This window comes from Diadema setosum, chromosome 14 (genome assembly GCF_964275005.1).
Source record: "Diadema setosum chromosome 14, eeDiaSeto1, whole genome shotgun sequence".
In the NCBI taxonomy this organism is placed as follows: Eukaryota; Metazoa; Echinodermata; class Echinoidea; order Diadematoida; family Diadematidae; genus Diadema; species Diadema setosum.
In genome coordinates this window covers 499,712-521,486 of record NC_092698.1, presented here as the reverse complement: position 1 = coordinate 521,486, position 21,775 = coordinate 499,712, and the positions used below count along the sequence as shown (strand labels likewise).

At 37.4% G+C, this 21,775-nt stretch overlaps 1 protein-coding gene across 1 annotated transcript; it reads left to right on the top strand.

Moving 5' to 3' along the window:
* Positions 1-258: 258 nt before the first annotated feature.
* LOC140238130 (uncharacterized) lies at positions 259-1,269 on the top strand. Its single transcript, XM_072318063.1, has one exon. The coding sequence runs from the start codon at positions 259-261 to the stop codon at positions 1,267-1,269; it is 1,011 nt and encodes a 336-aa protein (XP_072174164.1).
* The last annotated feature ends 20,506 nt before the right edge of the window (positions 1,270-21,775 follow it).

The window sequence follows — 21,775 nt, the reverse complement described above, 5'->3', positions numbered from 1 at the left end:
AGTAGACGCATTCACTATTGACTGGGGACCCCTAGTATTTTATGCGTTTCCCCCATTTAGCTTGGTTGCAAAGTGTCTCCAAAAAATCAGACAAGATGACGCTAGGGGAATTTTGATAGTGCCAAATTGGCCAACACAGCCCTGGTATACCGTACTACGTAACATGCTATTGGAGGAGCCCTGGGTATTGCAAAAACACCAGTTGTTAACCCAACCCATTACAGGTAGACCCCATCCACTTACACATCTCTCCCTCTTATGTTGCAGGGTTGGAGCAAACATTTCATAGCTCAAGGACTGACGGAGGAGACTGCTGATATAATGGCAGCGTCTTGGAGGAAATCCACCAAGGAGCAGTATATGGTGTATATTAGGAAGTGGCAAAGATTTTGTCATGAGCGTCACTTATGTTGGACCCATACGAAGGTGGGAAATTTGTTTGCGTTTTTTAATTATATGTACAAAAATGGAGCAAGCTACAGCACCTTGAATACAGCAAGGAGCGCACTAGCATCAGTTGTTCTTCTACGGGACGAGAAATACACCATTTCTACACATCCTTGGATTTGCCGGTACTTCAGGGGCATTTTTAATCTCCGACCACCCACTCCGCGATACAGCTTCATATGGGATGTGGGCAAGGTGCTGAGCTACCTCAGACAAGTAACTCCAGCCCATAAGATTTCGCTGTGTCAACTGACACACAAAGTATGTTTTTTACTAGCGTTAACTTCTGCCCAAAGAGTGCAAACACTTTCATACCTAACCCTTGACAATGTGAAGGCGTCCAAAGATTGTGTGGAAATAGCAGTGGCTGATTTGATAAAGCAGAGTCAACCTGGAAATGTGGGAGTGAAAATAACACTGAAAGCCTTTCCCGAGGATAAGAAACTCTGCGTTGTACACTATGTTAAAGAATACATTAACAGAACAAGCACATTGAGGAAGGAGGTGAATGCTTTATTTGTCACCTACAAGCAACCTCATGGGAAGGCATCAAAACAAACCATCGCTCGATGGATAAAAACTGTGTTGAGAGCATCCGGTATCGACACCGATCTCTTCAAAGCACATTCAACGAGATCGGCGGCAACCTCATCTGCCAAGAGGAATCATTTTCCACTAGCAGACATTCTCAAGCATGCTGGGTGGAAAAATGAATCCACGTTCAGGAATTTTTACCTGAAACCGGCATCCCAGGCAACATCTTTTGGACAAGCAGTTCTGGGACAACAGACCTCTAGGAAGGGACAAGATTCAGCCCTGTAAACATAGTAGGTAAAGTTGCCCATAAACTTTCTCTGACAATATATTTCTGTGAAAAATGACTACTGTGAAAATCTTTGAAGTCTCATATTACGCAAATTCAGCCAATGGCTAATGCGCAGCCAATGGCTGAATTCTCTACCGTACATTACGAGATAAAATAGAAAATTAAATGAAAAACATTGAAATTTAATTTGTATTTTATGAGTAATGGGAGGATAGAGAATTCAGCACCCTCCGCTCCCTCCCTTACTCTGAACAGCCTTAAATGTGGCTTATACAAGATCTATTTTATCTCGAAATATTTTTTCACAGTAGTCATCAGCTTTTAAAGATGGCGATTGCGCGCGGAACGGCCTCTCATATTACGCAAATTCAGCCAAAGGCTAATGCGCAGCCAATGGCTGAATTCTCTATCCTCCCATTACTCATAAAATACAAATTAAATTTCAATGTTTTTCATTTAATTTTCTATCAATAATATATATATATAATGTGAAGCGGGCTTGGCCTCGTACGTGGTGGGTACTGCATCATTGGTATTATGTGCGTGACGGAAGGAAAACTTGCAGTATAGACGTTGCAGTGATGTTCAGTCTTGCCTTTATTCCCCGAGCTTTCGGCTATTTCACAAGCCTTTTTCAAGGGCTTGATGAGACATAACATAAAAGCTGTTCAATATGTTGTAGAAAATGAGTAGTGTCTCTGAGATATGACGGGATTTTTTCAACCAGGGGTCGCAAGTGGAAGTCTAGGTATTTGGAGATCTGTACTGTGGGACAAGCACAACCGGAGACAATCGGTCTTCCCGGGTTGTTTTCCTTGTGTAGTTTAGAGCAGTTTTGGGGTATCAGAGCTTTTTTATATCATCCACAAACATTTCTCCATCATCAGCGAATGCGATACCCTACGAAATATCTTCCCAAGGCCACCCATCACATCCTTCCGACGTAGTAGAATGCTATGGGACATGCTAGTGAGTGCCAAATCACCCAAACAACACACTCCAGCCACAGATCATGAAGAACATACACAAACACAAACAATATCCATGCTTGTAGACGCAATTCATGAAGACGCCCTACAGAGCTCTGAATCCACAACAATCACTAACTCACACAATTTTCCAAGCCCACCCCACCCAACCCCAGCACAGTTCCACAGCACACCTACAGACATCAGCTCTTCAACGCCTGGTTTCTACCAATGTAAGTCAAAAAAATGCATCCTGCACCAGCACATCCAAGACACACACACATTCACAAGCTCATCAACAAAGAAAACCTACTTCATCACAGACTCTTTAAACTGCAAATCATCTTGGGTAAAATACCTCATCACATGCTGTCAATGTGGCCTACAGTATGTCGGTAAAACCATTGAGGTATTTCTAACTCCATGGTAAAACTCAAACGTCTCTGTACACCTGCCTGAACAACACACGTTCTGAGATTATCAACCACAACACCTCCAGCCGCAAAATCCTTCCCTACACCTTACATTTTAACCTACCAAATCACTCAGTTCAGGATGTACAAATCACAGGCATCGAACTCATCAAAAAGAAGGAAAGCCATATCATACTCAAACGAGAATCGTACTGGATATCTAAACTACGAACCTTACGTCTATATATATATATATATATATATATATATATATATATATATACATGTGTGTGTGACGGAAGGAAAACTTGCAGTATAGACGTTGCAGTGATGTTCAGTCTTGCCTTTATTCCCCGAGCTTTCGGCTATTTCACTAGCCTTTTTCAAGGGCTTGATGAGACATAACATAAAAGCAAAATAGCAACAAATTTGCATGCATTTGAATAGAAATAGAAATAAAAATAGTAATAACAAGAAGCCAATCAAACGGTAGGCAGTGACACCAATTCGCATACATTTCAACAGAATAAGGCAAACAACAGAACAAAAACAAAAAACAAAAACAAAGCAAAATGGGCAGCAATATTACATTAGCTCCACCGGAAAGGTAGTATTATCACATACACTTGCAGTGAAAGAATACAGTTGTAGTAGTATTTTAGTACAGGTAATACCAACGGTAATACATAAACCAACATAAATTAAAGCACATTAGTTACCTTTAGGGCGTGGGGATTTGCTTGTGTGTGGTGTGTGTGGTGTCAGGAAGGTGAGTGTGAGGGGTTCGTACATGTAATGCGGGGGCAGTGAAGTGTGAGGGGTGATGTGGCTTGGGGGTATTTGGGACGATGAAATGGATACATGCCTTTGAAGGTCATTCGGGCCGTAAAACTCTTTTATAAGATATAGGTACAAGGTCTTTATAGTAAATAAGGTGCACCTATATATTCTTGACACTGTGAGTGGGTGCTCAATAAACTTCAAAACTTCTCGTAGGTTCTGGATAGAGATTAAAACAGGACCTATGAAAAATTAAGGATCGGCATTATATATATATATATATATATATATATATATATGATGTTTGTTGAGATTAATCTCTTGGATAGACTCTAAACTTGAAAGCTTTTTTTTTTCAATAAACAATTTTCCAGAGTGTCTGCATTTTTTCTGTTATTCAAATAGGCTGGGAAAGTCAATTTACATTGAGTTAGAGTCTGCTCTTTCAGAATCTGCCCTTCTAGAAATCCATGTCTGACGACTTTTTGTTGGTCTTGTTGTACAGGGTAGCATATGCTAGTTTGCTTAAAAAACCCCCAAACAAACAAAAACAATGAATACATCCCCTCACAGCATTCTCCCAACCCCCTCGAGCTGAAGCTAACTTTATCATTGCTTACTCCTCGTTAATAATGAATAAGTGTACACAATCAGCTCGAACAGATCAACACTGACACACAGGTAAACCATTGCATAGACGCAGCTCTAGAACGGAAACCATCCTTTACTAGAGTATACGAAATATGTTGGCCGTCGTTTAAAGGCATAATTTACCATTTGCACATGAAACAAAAACCCAGCATTAGTGCTTTAAATTAGTTCTAAAATATGAGTTAGTGATAGAAACAACCCCTGTAAAAATTTGAATAGGTAAAATCGATGTTAAGTATTGTTAAAAATATAAAATGTGAACAATAGTTATAATAAAAATGTTTCCAGACTAAACCGTCTACAGTTACGGTCCATTGAGAAAAATACAGATATCTCCTTATATTTTAGGTTTTATCGCGAAAATTTTATATGATAGGATGTTTTGTGGTACAACAGACCTAAACATATACATTAATGTCATATCTTGAAAATTGTATAAATCACTGTTCCCAAAGGTAAACAGGACCTTTAAGGTGGAGACAGTATTTCTCCCGCTTTATCGAATGCTGATGTTTCACTCTACGTAAGAAGAAAGAAGTGAGCGATTTTATCAAAAGGGGTTAGGAGACCAGCTAAGTCGTGTTCATTCTCTCCAGCTAAATACAGCTCCTGCGCGAAAAAATGTGACCCAAAATGCTGTAGTTAACATCTGTCAGATGCAAAACTTCAATGGTGACATAAACTTACTCCGTTCAGAAAGAGTTGAAGCATTGAATTCTTGTAAATCATTTGACTTCCTTCTCCTTCTCCTTTCACATGACTTCAAGAAACATGGTAACCTTAATACCCCTACCCCCGGCTATACAACTATGGAATACAGCAGAAACGAATACCAAGATATTTCTTTATGTCCCGTCCCATCCCCCTATTAACACGACTATGGGAGATGAAGCCTGGAAAGATGAGATTAAACCAGAAGAAGGTACATTTCCTGCTGTACTTTAAACATTTTACTATGATCTCTTTGGCATAAATTATAATTTTCATTCTACAAAGGGTTGTACATATTACTTTGGAATTGCAACTTGTTATTGTATATTTGACATTTTGCTTCTCAAATAAGAATCAGACTTCCCTATAAATCCCCTGATTTTTACAGAGAAGGCCACTTTGATATTTGTGTAACACAATAGACACGGAATTAATGTTTCTATTAATTTTCTCAAGATCAAACAATATTTGAGTAAAATTTCAGAAAAAAATTCATGACCTTTAATGCATTGATGTTACCTACGACTGCTGCCATTTTTCTACAGTTCAATATCACTGACAGTGCCATTTGTTTCCTTAAACCACAACCATCAATAGATTAGTGGAGGAACATCAAACTTTGAGATCGATAAACAAGTCAAATTGTCATCTTTCAAGCTCCCTGTCTTGATGTCAGAGTAAACAGGAAGAACGTAAGTTCGATTGTATCCTTCAACTCTACTCTGAGTACTTTTAAAGGTCCACAGATGTGAAAGTAATTGGTCGATTTTACGTTCAATTTGTGGCATTGTGCTCTCGTAAGTGGAGTCTCACTCATTTGACAGTGACAAAGGCTGTTGACTGAGAAGCAAGTTTCTTTCCCTGAATCTCCCGCTGCAGTTTTCAATAGACACCGGTATCATTATGGTTGCGGGGAAAACCTTTGAAAAAAAAAAGATGAAAGAAAAGCCAAACCACAGAAGCTGCTATTAAAGTACACGCTAGTTCTTGAGATCATGATTGTAAAAAGTAAAGAACGAGACTTTTCTACGAACCTTGGCAATCGTGCCTCAACTTTCTTTTTTCTTCTTCATCATTTTTTTTTAAATTCCTAATCATGCGGCATCCAAACAGATTCTCTTCATTTTTATATTATGCCTTGACAAAATGTCTAGCTCTGAGTAAACTCTGCTTACTTTGAAAGATATTAAGTCACAGACGTATGAAAAACCTATGACACGCTGGCTCATTGTTATCATCAGAAATTTTGAATTTGTAAGATCATGCCATGTTCAATACACTTGTAATTACCACACATAGTTAGCTTCTTGAATTTGGATATGGATAATATCAAATATTTACTTTTTAATGAAAAGTTCACTTTTCTACGTCTTGTTACTGTTATAATCTAAGGGTGATATTGTTTACTCTGCCTTCTGAAAGAGGCCAGTCAAATACTTTTCATTCATGCGAAAAATAAGGATATGATATTTTCATGTAGTTGTCCTACTGTGACGTAATGAATCGTTTTGTTCCCGTGTCCAGTGACATGGACTTAATCAAAACGTTAGCAACTCTTAACTTTTAACACGTTTACTGGTAACCGGATTGTCAACTATACGTCAACTTTCACTCATGAGTCCTATTTACTTATGTTTTTGCATTCACTGAGTCCACATCATGAACTTTGAATTGGATTCCCCTTTAAGGAGAATGGAAAACGCATTTCAGTCTGCGTGGCTAAAGCAGGTTCTTTCCATTCATTCTATCGGTAGTTGAAGGAAAAAAGGAGTACGGTCTCTTCTCCCTTTCCATCATAATTCTTCAACTCATTTTAAACCCTTAGATTAAATTTGAGTAATGGTTACAAGCGCGTCAGCTTTATCATATAGGCTAGTAAGTTGCAGCCCTATGCATCTCTTTATTTCTATCATAAACCCTTCAGAGAACGGCTGTATTCCCTTCGATTACATGATAACCTTTGTTATAATGTTTTCATGCATATGATCATACAGAATCAAATAATTTTAATCAGGTCAAATGGAATGAATAATCATTCATACATTACAAAGATGACTAAAATTCAAATTGAATATTTGTTTGTTTTGCTTTTGTTTTGAACATTCTGAATGGATGACGGAAATTTGATGTCATTTCCCAATTCATGTAATCAACTTTTTGTATTAACTATATACAGATGATCTTTTCTCCAAAAGTAATTCACCCAGGATTCTCATGCATGTGTGTTATTCTAATTGTTGAATCATGCATAAATTCACTTGTAATGGAAATGTTAAGATATCACAATTGTATAATATACATATATATATATATGTGTGTGTGTGTATTTGTCTTACTATATATATATATATATATATATATATATATATATATATATACTTGTGTGTGTGTGTGTGTGTGTGTATTTGTCTTACTATATAAATATATATATATATATATATATATATATATATATATATAATTATACACAAACATTTATGTAATATACATTAATACAAACTTATACAGTAAAAACCTATATACAGCGAGAGAGAAATGCGAAATGTGTGCGTTATATAGACAGGTGGTCGGTGCAGACAGGTTCTATGCTGTAGCATATTTTATTGCCCCTTATAATTACGTGTAAGAAAAAGTGACCCTCACGTCAAATAAGCTGACTTGAGTGAACAAGAGTTTATTAATTACATTCAGTTTCATAAATAACACGAAGTGTATGGATATTATCTGTCTAATCATATACTCAACATTCATGTGCACTATTAAAAAAAATGATAAACGAAGAATAGTAGCGCAAGCCAGTCAATTCCATTTGCCTCAATTAAATGTTTTGATAATAAATAAAAGATGCTTGTTAAATCAGTAATTTCACTCCCACTGTATCGTACTCTAACATTTTACTCTTCACAACATCTTCATGGAAGAATTTTCACATCACTGATAGATACATATTTTTGTTCCTACATACTACGTATAGTATTGTGGGTATTGCTGTAGACCCAAAGGCTGTCCCCCGGCCCTCGACCTCGCCCCAAAGAGATAGGTAGGCCTACAGAAAGGAAATACGGCAAATCAGATAGTCACTTTCGCCTGCTGATTGAGTAAATTCCTGTGCTAATCCTCGTAGCTTTTCTTATGGATTTATTTTCATTCAGGTGTATGACATCACGTCTGTTCATTGACAAGAACATTTTGCATCCGTCTCCCTAAAATCTCATTTACGTTGACCAGAGTAATTAACTTAGAATTATCTAAAGTCTCAATACGATTTCGGTGTAAGAAATCGTAACAACAACTAGTGTAAGAAACTGTCATAAAATTTCGATAAATCAAATTACATTCTTTGGTTGTTGTTTTTTTAAACGATAGATACACAAATAAAATGTTATTCACTTTGAAGGTAAATATCGGATAAAAACGTTTGTGTTAAATTTTTGGGAATAATCATTGATTAGCACTTAACATGGTCCGATCATAATACTCTGGGTTCATTCAACAATAAAAACAGATATCGGGATTCTCTTGAGAGTAAGAAAATATCTGGCTAAAAATACTGCAAACTCACTGATTGATTGATGCCACACGTCATACATTGTATCAACTACTGTAATATTATTTGGAAAAACTGCGGTATTAGAAAACTCAGTGCTAATGTCAGTACATAAACGTGCAGTAGACTACCACAGGTTCTTATTCCTTAACACATTCTCAATGCTTGTCAGAAACACTGATGTACACAATATGGCAAACCGCAATATTCATGTATTAAGTGTATTACCGTGCCTCTTTGAGAACATGAAAAAAGAATGACAATGAAATGGTAAAAAATTATCTAAATTTATGGTTCGTTACATCATCAGATTAATTCTTGGACACTTTATGCAGATAACATAAAAAACTAACAAAACTCTGCACACAACACAAGACAAAATTTCTTTACGAATCTTTCCTAGAGTGGTGGCAAGACATTGTCATTAGAATATATACATAACTTTGCCAAAATCATGTACACAACTGTACAGACACGTAAATCATGAAGCCATAGCGGCCGTTGGACCAAGATTTCTATCAGCGGGGATGTTTCCCTAATGGCTCATTCCTCTAATGTGGTTTAGAAGTGTATGCTCTTTCATATTTCGTAAGAGGTTTCTCATTATCTCCTCACAAAAAAAAGGTGGAAACCTTTAGTCCCATCTAAACCGAAACTATACAATCCCTTTAACATTATAATTTGTAACGCATGTTGCCACTATTCACCCATGATATGTGCAATCCTCACGAAACACAAAATGGCAAACGTGACACAAAGTCTTCAATCTACACACTCAGATGCCGCATGTTATAAATTAATGTAACCTTCGAGCAATATTTATCGCAGATATGAAAACTTGGAAAGAATTCTCAGCTGCATTCCAAAGGCGTTAAACATGTTAAGATAAGGTTTCACGTGATAAATAGCTATCGGAAATAGTAATTACTAAAAACTGTATATTCTGTGTTTAAACCGATCTGCATCTGGTACAGAAATGTGATTTAAAAGAAACGAGTTCTGACAGATTAATCATGAAAGAATCCTGCTACGAAAGGTTGTATAACCTATTATAGGGTAGGTGTGACTTGTGACGCCTAACATCCTACACATCTTCTCTACTCGGGCCACTAATTGAAGTCATATGCCTTCATGCACTCATCCGCCTTGATACAACGACCGGAGCCTCTCGACGCCAGATATTTTCCCTCGGGACAGAAGCATCCCTTCCGACAAATCTTCGGACAGGGTTGGGGCTTCTCGTTGCAGACTCTGTGACAGCCACCACAGGTAGTATAGACCATCTCCCCGGGACATCTCCCGGACCGATCCCTTGGTCTTGGACGTCGGTAGCTATCAGCAACTGTGCAGATGAATATTAAAGATAGCATAACATTTCATTTTCACTCTATATCCTTTGCTTCAGAAGGGACTGAGGACACATGGAACGTACATATGAAATCCTAACTCTTACTTTGTTGTGTGTAGAGACAAAAAAGGATCAGATTATTCCTATATTTGCCACTTGAAGCGAATGGACTATCTTCAAACTTACACAACAAAATAAAGAACATGAAAACTGTCAATTCAAACAAGTAAATCAAACAATTCAAACAAGTAAATAAAACAAAATAAAGATTACCTGCGAATAAGAAACAAAACATGTACCTTTTTGTCTCATAGTCATGGTAACATAAAATTCCAACCTTCCAAAATAGAAATAGATGAACTAAAGCAAATGATGATAAATAACCTTGATATAACAACATACGATGGGGAAAAAAATCGTATTTTTCTCTTTTTCCGGCTTTGCGTTAGCAAATCATACCCACAGTGAGTGGCAACACCTCAAGGAAAGCGTGTACTTAAGACTAAATGGCAGTTAATACGCCATTGAATGCAGCCATGCTGCAACACGTTCCTATCTAAACGAGGTCCAGATGCTCGCCTCTTCCACAATGATTGATTCTAAAGAAACAAGATACTTTAAGTATATAGTTATACTGAAAGGTAGAATAACGTAGATAGTAGAGATGGAAAACGCAATTTGACGGAGCTAGATTACAATCATTATATACATATTAAAACACGTGATGCATAATGTTGACTTATTTTCTATTGAGGGTATTAAGATTGTTACCTTTTTAAACTTAAGCAAACAAAAATCCTTTGATAAAGAATGAATACACGATTTGTTTTTCTTGAGTTTTGTTAATGCAGAAAATGAACGTTTTAAAGCTGAATAGCACATCCGTGGCATACGAATTTCAATCGAATGTATCAACTGAACATTATGGCTGTTTAAAAGCAGAAAGAATTTGAGCTGATTCAGTATTCCAAAAAATGGCTCAAGAACGGAAAGACGTGGTACATCACAATATTCCCAATTATAGAATAATTATCACTGCGCCATGCTGTAAACTAATATAATTATCCAGCGAACGCCTGAGCCATCTTCTTCTTTTTCTTCTATCTTTCACTCTCTCTCTCTCTCTCTCTCTCTCTCTTACAGATTATGATTAATTAATGAGTACAGTATTATCTTCATTGGCCATGTCGGCAGTGCCGCTTTCGAGTTTGCCATTTATAACTATACTACCTTTGCTTTCGCTTGTGGCCTTGTCAAACAAAAGTGGCCTATTCATACGTAATGGCAGAAGTGTGTTGGTAGTCCTACATTGTAACGCTTATCATACATAGGGAGATAAAGCTTGGTAGACATAGACTAAAGAATTTCTCCAGCTTTCCATACTTTGTTTCGTTTTGGGGCTTTGCCATATTTGTGATTCAAGTTACCTCCGGCAAACAGTTTTGCCATGTAATCGCAACTATCAAAGCTTGTTTTGCTATTTTTCTTATATATTTTGTTGAAGGGAAATAGATAACCGTACTATCAGATCTTAATGGATGGTTTGATAGCTATACGTCATATATACGACATAAAAGGCGTTAAGACCTCCTCCATTCATTTCGTTGTCGTGTATGTACATTTATACTGTATGCGTATGATTTGTGTGTGTATATTATCTGTGTAACAGGGGGAAGGGGTGGGCTAAGGCTAGTGTGTACATACGGGTGTAGATCTATTCATTTGGTGACCACCATGGGAACACTGTGGTTTATAAAGCCAAGAGCAAGAGGACTGTTGATGAGTTAAATCCTTTCTACTTAGTTTACATGGCTATTAACCCACAAAACAATGAAAATATCTCCATGGTAATGATATTGTTTATCACGTCAAGAGCGACGCAACGGAAACGACGTATAGAGTGCTTCTCACCTATTCCTATATAATTAGAAAGACATGTGGATACTAGCTGTGAATATTTCATGAGAACGAAAACATAATAGTGTTAATGTCACCCTTATGGCATATTTTTGACAGGGCTTCAGTTTTTTTTTAATGTAAAACTGCAAACTTCAACTCACTGCTTTAAGAACATCGACATATTCAAGGAAATATAATCATGCATAATAATATTATGCATATGAGTATTGCAACAGTGTTATCTATGCTTTAAGGCTTCTAAGTAGTGTTTACTATGTACATGTACGTGGTGACTTGGCGCCAAATAAAATCATGTGAAGAGTTCCAAGTTTAGTCTCTGATTTTATGTACAAAAGCCACAGTTAGCCTCTCTCTCATTTACTTGCCGGAATTTTGAAAAAAAAAAAGAGTTATGGCCCACTCAATTCTGATTTGGATGCATCATTTTCCAAATTATGCTCTAGCAAGGCGGTCATGAGTCCTATACGTCTTCCTTCGATTAGGACAAGAACATTACTTCAGAGGTATGTGACTGTGTCAACGCTTTTTACTACGAATACACTCATGCATGTACACGTGGTGTATGCATACGCACATATGCCCATGTACACTGTTTTGAGTATAGACTATACCAGGTTATATTACTATCATTGTTATTATTATAATTATTATTATATGCAAGCATTTACAATAAACGGATTTAGTATCAAATCTCGTGACTGGCTGGTAACAAACTAAAAAAAAATAGATTTGTCCCTATACAATCCAAACAATAAGCAAAGACACGCCTTTTTTATTGCTGTTGTTTCGTTTCCTGGTATTAAGTACCCTTGATATACAGGTAGACAATCTTTCAGAATATCCTTTCCTTTTCCCTAATTCATCATGTCAAAACAAAAGTGAACTAACTCTACCCTTCAGTGTACTATTCCATCAATTAATCATTACGATACTATTTCCTTACATGATGTTATAGGTGTCCATGAAAACTATGAAAACCGTCCGTGACTAAGTTGTGTTAAGCAGAATTTGAGCGGACTATGGAGCTAGTACACTATAAACGCCGGTGTTGTGAGTATAAATGGAAAACTTATACGTGTGTTAATACACGCTAAAGCATTCAAAGTTGATCGTAGTTGATTTTGTAGTTTTGTTATTCTTGCTGTTTTTCCATTTGAGCACGTAGAAATATGACCTATAAGGCCTAAACTTACATTCAAGTGCCAAAACAGACACATTGAAGACCTTCGATTGTATTTTTATTTTACCAACAATATTTCAAAATACATTAATCAAATTTAGCAGAAATAAACTCATGGTATCTTTTAAGTCCTCCCTGTTACCACAAAAATTTAAGACATGTAAGAGGACGTTGGCCATCCGTTCAGACTTAAAACAGTTTAACATCTCCAAGACTGCAATGAGAACCGGGCAATGACTGTATGAGATGGTGGAATACTGGGACATTTTCGTCATAGCCTTTTCTCAAACGATCTAAACAGAACAACGATTGTCTTTTACGTTGATAAAGTACAGTAAAGCTTAGGCACATTAGATTATACCGTGCGCTCTGTATAATTTTCACTCCACTTACCCGTTAGGCAGAGACCGAGAATCAGAACGATCATAAGACATCGTTTCACTTGATTTTCCATGGTTTTTGGAGTAGATGATTACAGTTGATCGTTCGGAGTTCCTATCAGAATCAGAGCTTGTGACACAGTTTATCAATAGACAGACAGCACACTGCGCACGACTCGTCTCAGTATTGATCGATCTATGACTGACTGTAGGGCGCCGCTTGAGTTTTTATTGTTTGTGGGACAGTACGACGAAGCGACATAAACAAAGATGCTTGTTTGTGGTGATTGTGAGCTAGCTAGTCAGAATGACGTGTTATCGAGCAGTACAAACAATGCACTGAATGCTCTAATAGTGAGACACGGACATCCCAGCTAATAGTTGCGGAAGTGGCCAAAGTCTGTCCACCAGTTAAGTATATACAAACGCCCTCAAATAACAATCACGTTGCGTCTTTTAATTCCCAGCATTGTAATTCATTGATACTTGGCACAAGATCACGTCACGGGGTGGAAGTATATTCTTTTCAGTAGTTTCGAAACTGTAAAGTGGTTAGTAAAGGCCCAACAATGGTCACAATGTTAACTGCAAACCCGATATGTTTTATTTCATCAGAAAGATGCATGAAATACCAGGAAATAGATAGCTAAACTTAAATAACGAAAGAATAGAATCTAATTAGGGATTGAACTAATATTTCTTGAATGTGAATTCACACGCTTTTTTCTCTTTCCTCTGGAACGCCTCGGCTCTTCACTCGACTTTCATCACTACAATTGATTAAGAAAGACTAACAGCAAAGTTTCTAATACAGGCAGCAGAAGAGCAATATTGTTTCACGTACTATATAGATTATGTTGTAATACTTTGTCTAGAAAAGAGTTAGACATGAGCTTAAACTACTTATAATAGCTCTGCAGCGCTTTACAAAAGAGAGTATAATTATTCATAATGAAGCATGTATTATAGTATTCACAACAATTCGTTGCCTTTTTTATACTTTGAGTATTGCTATCAAAGCATACAGTATAGTCTTTTAAGCTCTCTTATATATTCTGTGTATTTCTTACTCTAATGTGTGACAGCACAGTCAGGGGGCTATACTTTGTCCATTGATATTACTTTTTTGAGGGGGGGGGGGGTCATAGACAGGGATCAGTATGGTCATATCATCTACATTTTATTTCATTTATTTTTTGTAATTAATTTTATTACATGTCGAAACTTCAAAATATTTATCCCATTACTAGTAATTGATACCACTGGAATGTCAATGTGTACATCACTCCGACAGACCAAAGATTATGTTATATTATTATTATTATATGATCCACATACATAGCCCCGTCGGCAACCATGCAGTCCAATTCTTGAGTCCTATAATCTGAATTTTCGTGATGTCACTGCTCACCATGTCGAGTCATTCCTGAAAACAGTGTCACCATGATTCGAGTCATTTCAGATTCATTTCCAGAACTGTAACGCCTTTGTCATATCAATCACGGATGATCATAAGTGCATAGAATGCCGTGATGAGGGTATTGAAGTGGATTAGGCACTGTTAGGAGCGAGTTAGTCTCTTCTTTATGTTCTGACAGTGCCTGTTGTGAGTATCTATGGGATTAACAGATTAATAAAGGGAGCAGAAATATAACGGTGTTTGAATTTTCAGTCGACGATATTGAAATCACACTTACGGAAATTAAGAAGAAATTATACGAATGATAGAACACATAATTCGCCATATGTTTCATTTTGTTAAAATCCGTTCAGTTTCATTGCTTATTTTCATTCACCTTCACAACCTGACTCACGTCTGTTGATTCTTTAGATTAAACAGATATCTATGCATATTTTCTTTTGTATGCTCGTTATTATCTTTTTCCTTTTTCCGTTATTACCTTTCCAGGATTTGCGACCCTTACGAACCTTACTTCATATTCGGAGTACAACGAATCATAGGAATAAGGAATTGCAACCCAAAATATCGAACTAATTGACATCCCCCAGACGGAGAAATAATCACTCCTACGGTTCGTTTTGGCCTGTTGTTGTGAACGACCCTATCTCCAGGATATACACGACTGGTTACCATTATCGTTTCCGACCTCCCTGATTTAAAAGAGGTTTGCACTCTTTCGCATAGCAGAGTGCGTTCAACTATCTCATCACGTGACACTGATGCTGACCTTTTTTTTTTTTTCGTTCTCTTCATCCTAATCTTTATTTGATCTGCAAACCTTTTTTTTTTCTCTCCCTTCTACTTATATTTGTGTTCTAGCTTAACAAAAATATTTCTTTCAGTTTTTATTTCTCAGTGTCTGGTGCTCTACCCGCTCAAGGTGGTTCTCTGCGCCATCTCTCTTTCATAGATTTGACTACACTTCATTGCGTACGTGAACCATTCGCACGTTAAGCTGCTTCAAGAAGGAGTTACATGTCTCATACTGAAGTTTATTGACCTGTGCTCTATTCACTGACTAATCTTACAGAGGACATGCTCAAGTCTATATCCTGATAAAATCGAGAAAAAAAAAACCGCAACAGGAAGTTTCTCTCAAGTATTACTTTAAAATCCGGCGAGATCTTGTAATGCGATGACCACGCACGGAGTCCTAGGCGCATGCGCGCTGTTATACCGTGTAAACGCGGGCCATAATTTTAGTTCAATGCTTCGGAGACTGGTACACTGATTGGATTGGATGCCCTCATGCTCACTGGTAATCACCACCTACTTAAATTTGTCCTCGAAGTGCCTCCAAGAGTCTTCATTCTGCCACCTTTCCAGCAACGTTTAGGCTTCTTTAAAGCACTTCGAAACTTTGTTTCTAAGTGTACAGCCGCTAAAAGTCTGACATATCATTGCTGAAGGGTGGAAGGAAAGGCAATCAAATCTTGTGATTTTTCTACAACCTCATCTCAAACCACACTTGGCTCTTTAACTGTTTAACTATACATATCTATTGATATTAATTCGCATTCGAGAGTGAAATCACATCGGTAAAAAATGTCAACTAGTGTAAATGAATTCGTTACTAAGTTGAGTTTCATGGTTTCATCCGATGATACACCAAGGAATGTAATGAGTCCGACAATCTCCTCCTGGCTGACCTCTTTCTTAGGTGGAGTGTCCGTGGTCATCTCCCTGGTCGCTGTCTTCGGAAACGCTTCGATCATCCTCGCCGTCTTTAACGACCGCCGACTTCGAACGTACACCAATTGTTTCATCATAGGCCTAGCAATCTCCGACGTGTGTAACGGGATCGAGGTTGGTTTTCGCAGCGTGAATACCTTCATGGGATACTGGCCGTTTGGTAGAGTAGCCTGTGAGCTGTTGATTTTCTTTACCCACTACACTGTCAGTGTGACTTTCGGGCTCATTCTTACGATTGCCGTCGATCGTTTCCGCTCCATATGGAATCCCTTCATGCACTTGCAGTATAAAAGTTTAAAGTTTGCCACCTATCTCATACTTGCTGTTTATTTCACCCTCCTCGTCGCTGTTGCTTTCTATCTGTATGTTTTGCCTGTAATAATGAGAAAGGAAATCGTCATTCCCGAACATCTATGCATTTCTCGCTTTCATGGCAGTCAAACTATTCCGGCCTATTTTGTGGTAGTCTTTAGATACATACCGATTGTTCTTACCTGTGTCTTTTACATCGTTATCTATACCATCATGATCCATCGGAAGATTTTGAAAAACTCTTCAGCCACACCTGTTTCGTCTACAGTAACTGGTAAGAGCGCTTTCATAGTACACTTATTATTATACTTAAGAAGAAACATTTTCAAAGTTAGGTAATTGATTTTTTTTAATTTAGTTCTTGTATCGTTTGTAATCAAACAATATATAAAACGATTGTTCTTGTCACATGATGGGATGGTCAACAGACGTGAATGGTATATCAAGTATATTGTTTCACATTCAATTATTTAGCATCTTTTGAGCTAACAGAAATGTACAAGCAGTATATCATTACTTTGTGAACGATTTCGAACACGCAATATACAGGTGTTGTTTGAGCGTAATTTTTATTGGAGGTTGGACTGTATAACCCCTGCATCCATCCCAGCACATTCAATCGACATTATCATAATGTAGGTTACTATAATAACGTTTTTGAACATGGTTACAGTTCATTCCGATGGTTCGCTAGTCCAAAGGTTCGTTATTACAGGACCCCTTTGAAAATCAGCCTTAGTTATTGCCGTAAGGGCAATCTTTCCCATGAGTGGAGAATGAATAAATGAAATGAAATAAAATATCATTAGGTTTGTAATTTCGATGGTGAAATAAGTTTTGCTATTCCAACAATTAAATAAGGTTCGTTGGTCCGAAAATGAAATAATATTGGTTATTCCGAAAACTCGTGAGAAAATGAAATAAACATCACTTGGTGACAAGATGCGGTGTTGCAGTTAAAAGTATAGTGAAACGTTACGCAATGAAATCTGAATAAAGATACGCACGCACACACACACACATACACACACACAGACATAACACACACAAACACACACGATAGAAAGTTTTATTGACGAACTGGAATAATGTTCATTAATGTAGTTGTGTTTTCGATTAAAAAAAAGAAACAGTTTCTCCCCTGTGACTCTTCTATGCTATTCATCCACCTCTTCTGTATCCTAATCAGCACGAGCCATGCATGACGTCACTCAAAGGCACAGAAAAAAAAAAACGAAAAAAAAAATCGCACATGCTTGAACAGAACATCTCCTGTGAAAGGTTCTGTGTGCTTCCCTGGTCAAGATAGGTCAGTCCCTTCCCATACCCTAATAGCCAATCGACATCAGAGACGAATGTTTAGAATAAGTAACCTTATCTCATTTCGAATTAATGGACCAGCGGAATAGCTGATGAATAGGGAACCTTATTTCATTGTTTGATTAACTAAAACCTCTGGGTAAAAGAATCTGTTTGTTTCGGAATAACGAACCTTCGGAACAACGATCCTCATAAATGTATGATGCTGTTTATGATGATATCACAAAAAGTCTTCTGGTATCATTCAGCTAAATGTCTTATTTATCATTTCGAAATAATCTAATACAAAAAAAAAAAAACTGCTTCGTCTATGTCATGACGACGCTACAATTTGAACTTTAATTTTTTATTACAACGCTCACCGCAGATTTACATTTACTCGTTACAAAGGGAAATTTCATTATTCCTATAAATGTCCCAATGACTTTGCTAAATCTACTTGATTTCAAGCAATTATGCTGCTTCTTTTAATTATGTTGCCTTTGCCTTTACACAGATTCCGGACAATCAGCAAACACCGATCTCTCCACTCTTTACCACGACAACCCGTCTTTCACGAAAAGTGAGGGCGCGGCCCGCCACCAAGGTTTAGTTCAGATGGAGGCTCAGCCTTCCAATGAGAAGAAAAACATAGAAAGTGGGAAGAGAGGCAACGCCCGCGCACAGCGCACTCTGACCAAGATATTCTTAGTGCTGTTCCTGTCTAGCTTGCCTGGACTAGTGGTCCACATCGTTCTTGTTGTGTGCAATTTCTGCGAACTCTACGGCACCATTGGAAATGTATGTATGAATATAAGTATTATTTATCTGTTCCAACTACACCCAAAACACCAAAACCGCCTGCAATTGCACAAAATCCTCTTTCCTATGTCTACATCCAATCACATCAACCCTTGAATAGGCTTACAATCTGAAACAAGAAACTCAAAACAGAAGAGTAAAGTTGCGCAAACCAACACAATGGTTATCTTATTTCAAAGGGGAGCTCCAAACCATGGTAAAAGAAACTAAAAAAAAAAAGAGAAAGAAATAAGTTGAAACAGAACTCTGAAGGGTTGACTTGAAGAAAAAGAAAACGGACAAAACTCCACAAGTGTCATGAATTCAATAAAGTCACAAACATAAACTGCATATTACATGAGGTGATAACATCAATATGCCTGACGATTTTCCACTTAGTCTTTTCGTCGGGAATGATATAAGTTTTGTTTTTTCGAAATCTGGAGAGGGGGGTGTAATTTTTCTCGTATGAATCATGTCAAAACAATAAACATGAGCTGAAGCCTGGATTTGTGAAACTGCCACAGGTAATAGAATGTTCTGTCCATGGGATTGTCTATCATGTATTCTTATTTTTACAGATTCCTTCTGACTGATTTTTTTTTTCACGTATTTGTTTTTCATTCTTATGTTTTATTGCTCCCTCTTTTAAGCAATGCGATGAATTTTAATTACAAAACAGTAATACTGCTTAAAAAAAACCAAACAAACAAGACGAATCAAAAGATAGTTAAACCAAGTTTTATATTTGCGGATTTAGACCTCAATATTTCCATTGGTTTTGTATATGTTTCGAGGTTTGAAGCGTTTTATGCACTGCAAAATATTAAGATGGATAAATACCGTCCCATTCGATGTTATGATATCTAGCAAGTGTTGTTCGCTATACTTTTTTTTTTAATACTAACTTATGTTCTATAATTGGGCAATAATTGATTATTGAGATGTAATGATATTTCACAAAACATAGCGTCCACTGGGGCGCAAACAAGACGTGGAACGCATATCTAGAAAATCGCTTTTCGTTAGATTTTTTTTTTTTATTCGTCAACCTCTCTGCAAGTTTTGAAAGAGTGCGTTCACTGCCTTTGTAATATCTGAACACTTCCGAGCGTTTCCGCACCTTCAAGAATGGGCAAACATCCGCGTCCAAATTTTGATTTTGAAAATTGGACGCAGAAATAACATTTCCGACACACTAGGCGACATGTCCGCAATGTCATCGGCTAGAGAACATCGTCAGGACATCTAGCCTTTCTTCTCCTCTGCACGAACGCTCCTGAATGCGGGAGACACACTGTCCAAAATTTAGCAAAGATGACGACCCAATAAGGGAATCAGGGAATCAGGGAAATGTTCAAATTCGGCAATGATTGTTTAAAGGCGAAATCCAGCCCAGAGATAAGTTAGTCTGATAAGAAAGAATGATATATTACAAGTTCAACGGTATAATTCTTATCAAAATCGGATTAAAAATAAGGAAGTTATGACACTTTCAAGATTGGCTATTTTTTTCGGGAAACAGTTCTTGAACGATCAGTATGATTATGCAAATGACAAATTAAGCATATTATTGTCATGCCCTCACAACTTACCACATAGTTTGTAAAAAATTTTACATTTCCAGTTTTTCATTCAAATGCAATGATGCCCGAGGGTCAAATCCTTGTATATCCGATCACTATTTTGAAGATATTCAACCAGGAATAACATCATGTTTCAGACTTCAATTAGCATTAATATTTTTGTCATTTTTTTTTCACACGATCACTGGAAAAATGTGAGGTTATGACAGAGTTATCTCACTCATGCCTATTCATATCCACTGTACAAGATCTGTTATGCAGAAATTAGCAAAACTTCAAAATGTCATAGTGTCATTATTTTCCATCCGATTTCAGTCAAATTTTTACCCTTAAACTCGTAAGATTTTACTCTTTTTTAATATACTAACTTATATTTGGACTGGATTTCCCCTTTAATGGCACGTGGACCGAGACTACGTGTGATATTTGAGTGTGTTCAAGTTGATTTTTGTTGGTGCAACCATTCCTTTAACTTGTATGGTTTGTGGACAGCCATTTTGTAACCCCTGGAGCATTTAAGTCCTAAGATTTCTCTCGATTAAACTGGTTGCTGGTATTGATGGAGCAGAGATTGAGAATGCAGAGCTCACAATTACAATTTGGGGTATTTTCGGTTGAAAGTTTGCCAGACATCGTGGCATAATTCTAGTATTGGGGGGGGGGGGAGAGAGAGAGAGAGAGAGAGATAGATAGAGAGAGAGAGAGAGAGCAAAAAAAAAAAAAGAAAACAACAACAACACACACACACACATTGGTGTTCAATTATGTACTGTCTCTTGCTCCAACGTATACACGTTGATAATTCCTAAAATACCCTCGAAGTAAAAAAAAAAAAAAAAAAAGGTTTCGATGACACTTTTTATATGACTGAAACGTAATATCTGATGTTGACTATGATTATATGAGTATTAATCTCTCTATCTTATCTGTTTTCTTGTAGGAATGACTTCCATAAAAAGCAAAGTCTGTCCATTGGTAGATTATATGCGTCATATACATATCACAATGTTAGCTGGAAATTTATTTTCCGTAAAGCCCTGGTCACAACTCGCCGTGCGTGCTTTTCGTCCGTACGTTCTTGGCGGAGGCCACGGCATTCACGTTTTTTCTAAAAACGTGGGGAGGAAGTGACTAGCGCAGGAAGTACGTCAACGCACGACACTCGGACGGTTGCGCAGGGTGTAAGTACGTGGCCCGCACGCCACGTCTGGCCATGAGGGGTTACGTGCATCGTACGTTGTGCACGTGATAAGTGAGTTGTACGTGCTTACAACTTACAATCTGCGTGCGATTGCCACGTTCTCTTGCGGAGGCTGTAATTACACGTGCTGCTCACGTACGGTATCCCTACTCTGTCGCATGTTCTAAGTGCGTGCAAGTGCGATGATTTTTTTTTTTCCCGTCAGATGCTAGGGGTAGGCCTAATTATAGGACCATCTTCCGAGGTTCTTC

Coding starts and splice junctions, on each gene's coding strand:
- LOC140238130 (XM_072318063.1), top strand. CDS start 259: ATGTTGCAGGGTTGGAGCAAACATTTCATAGCTCAAGGACTGACGGAG.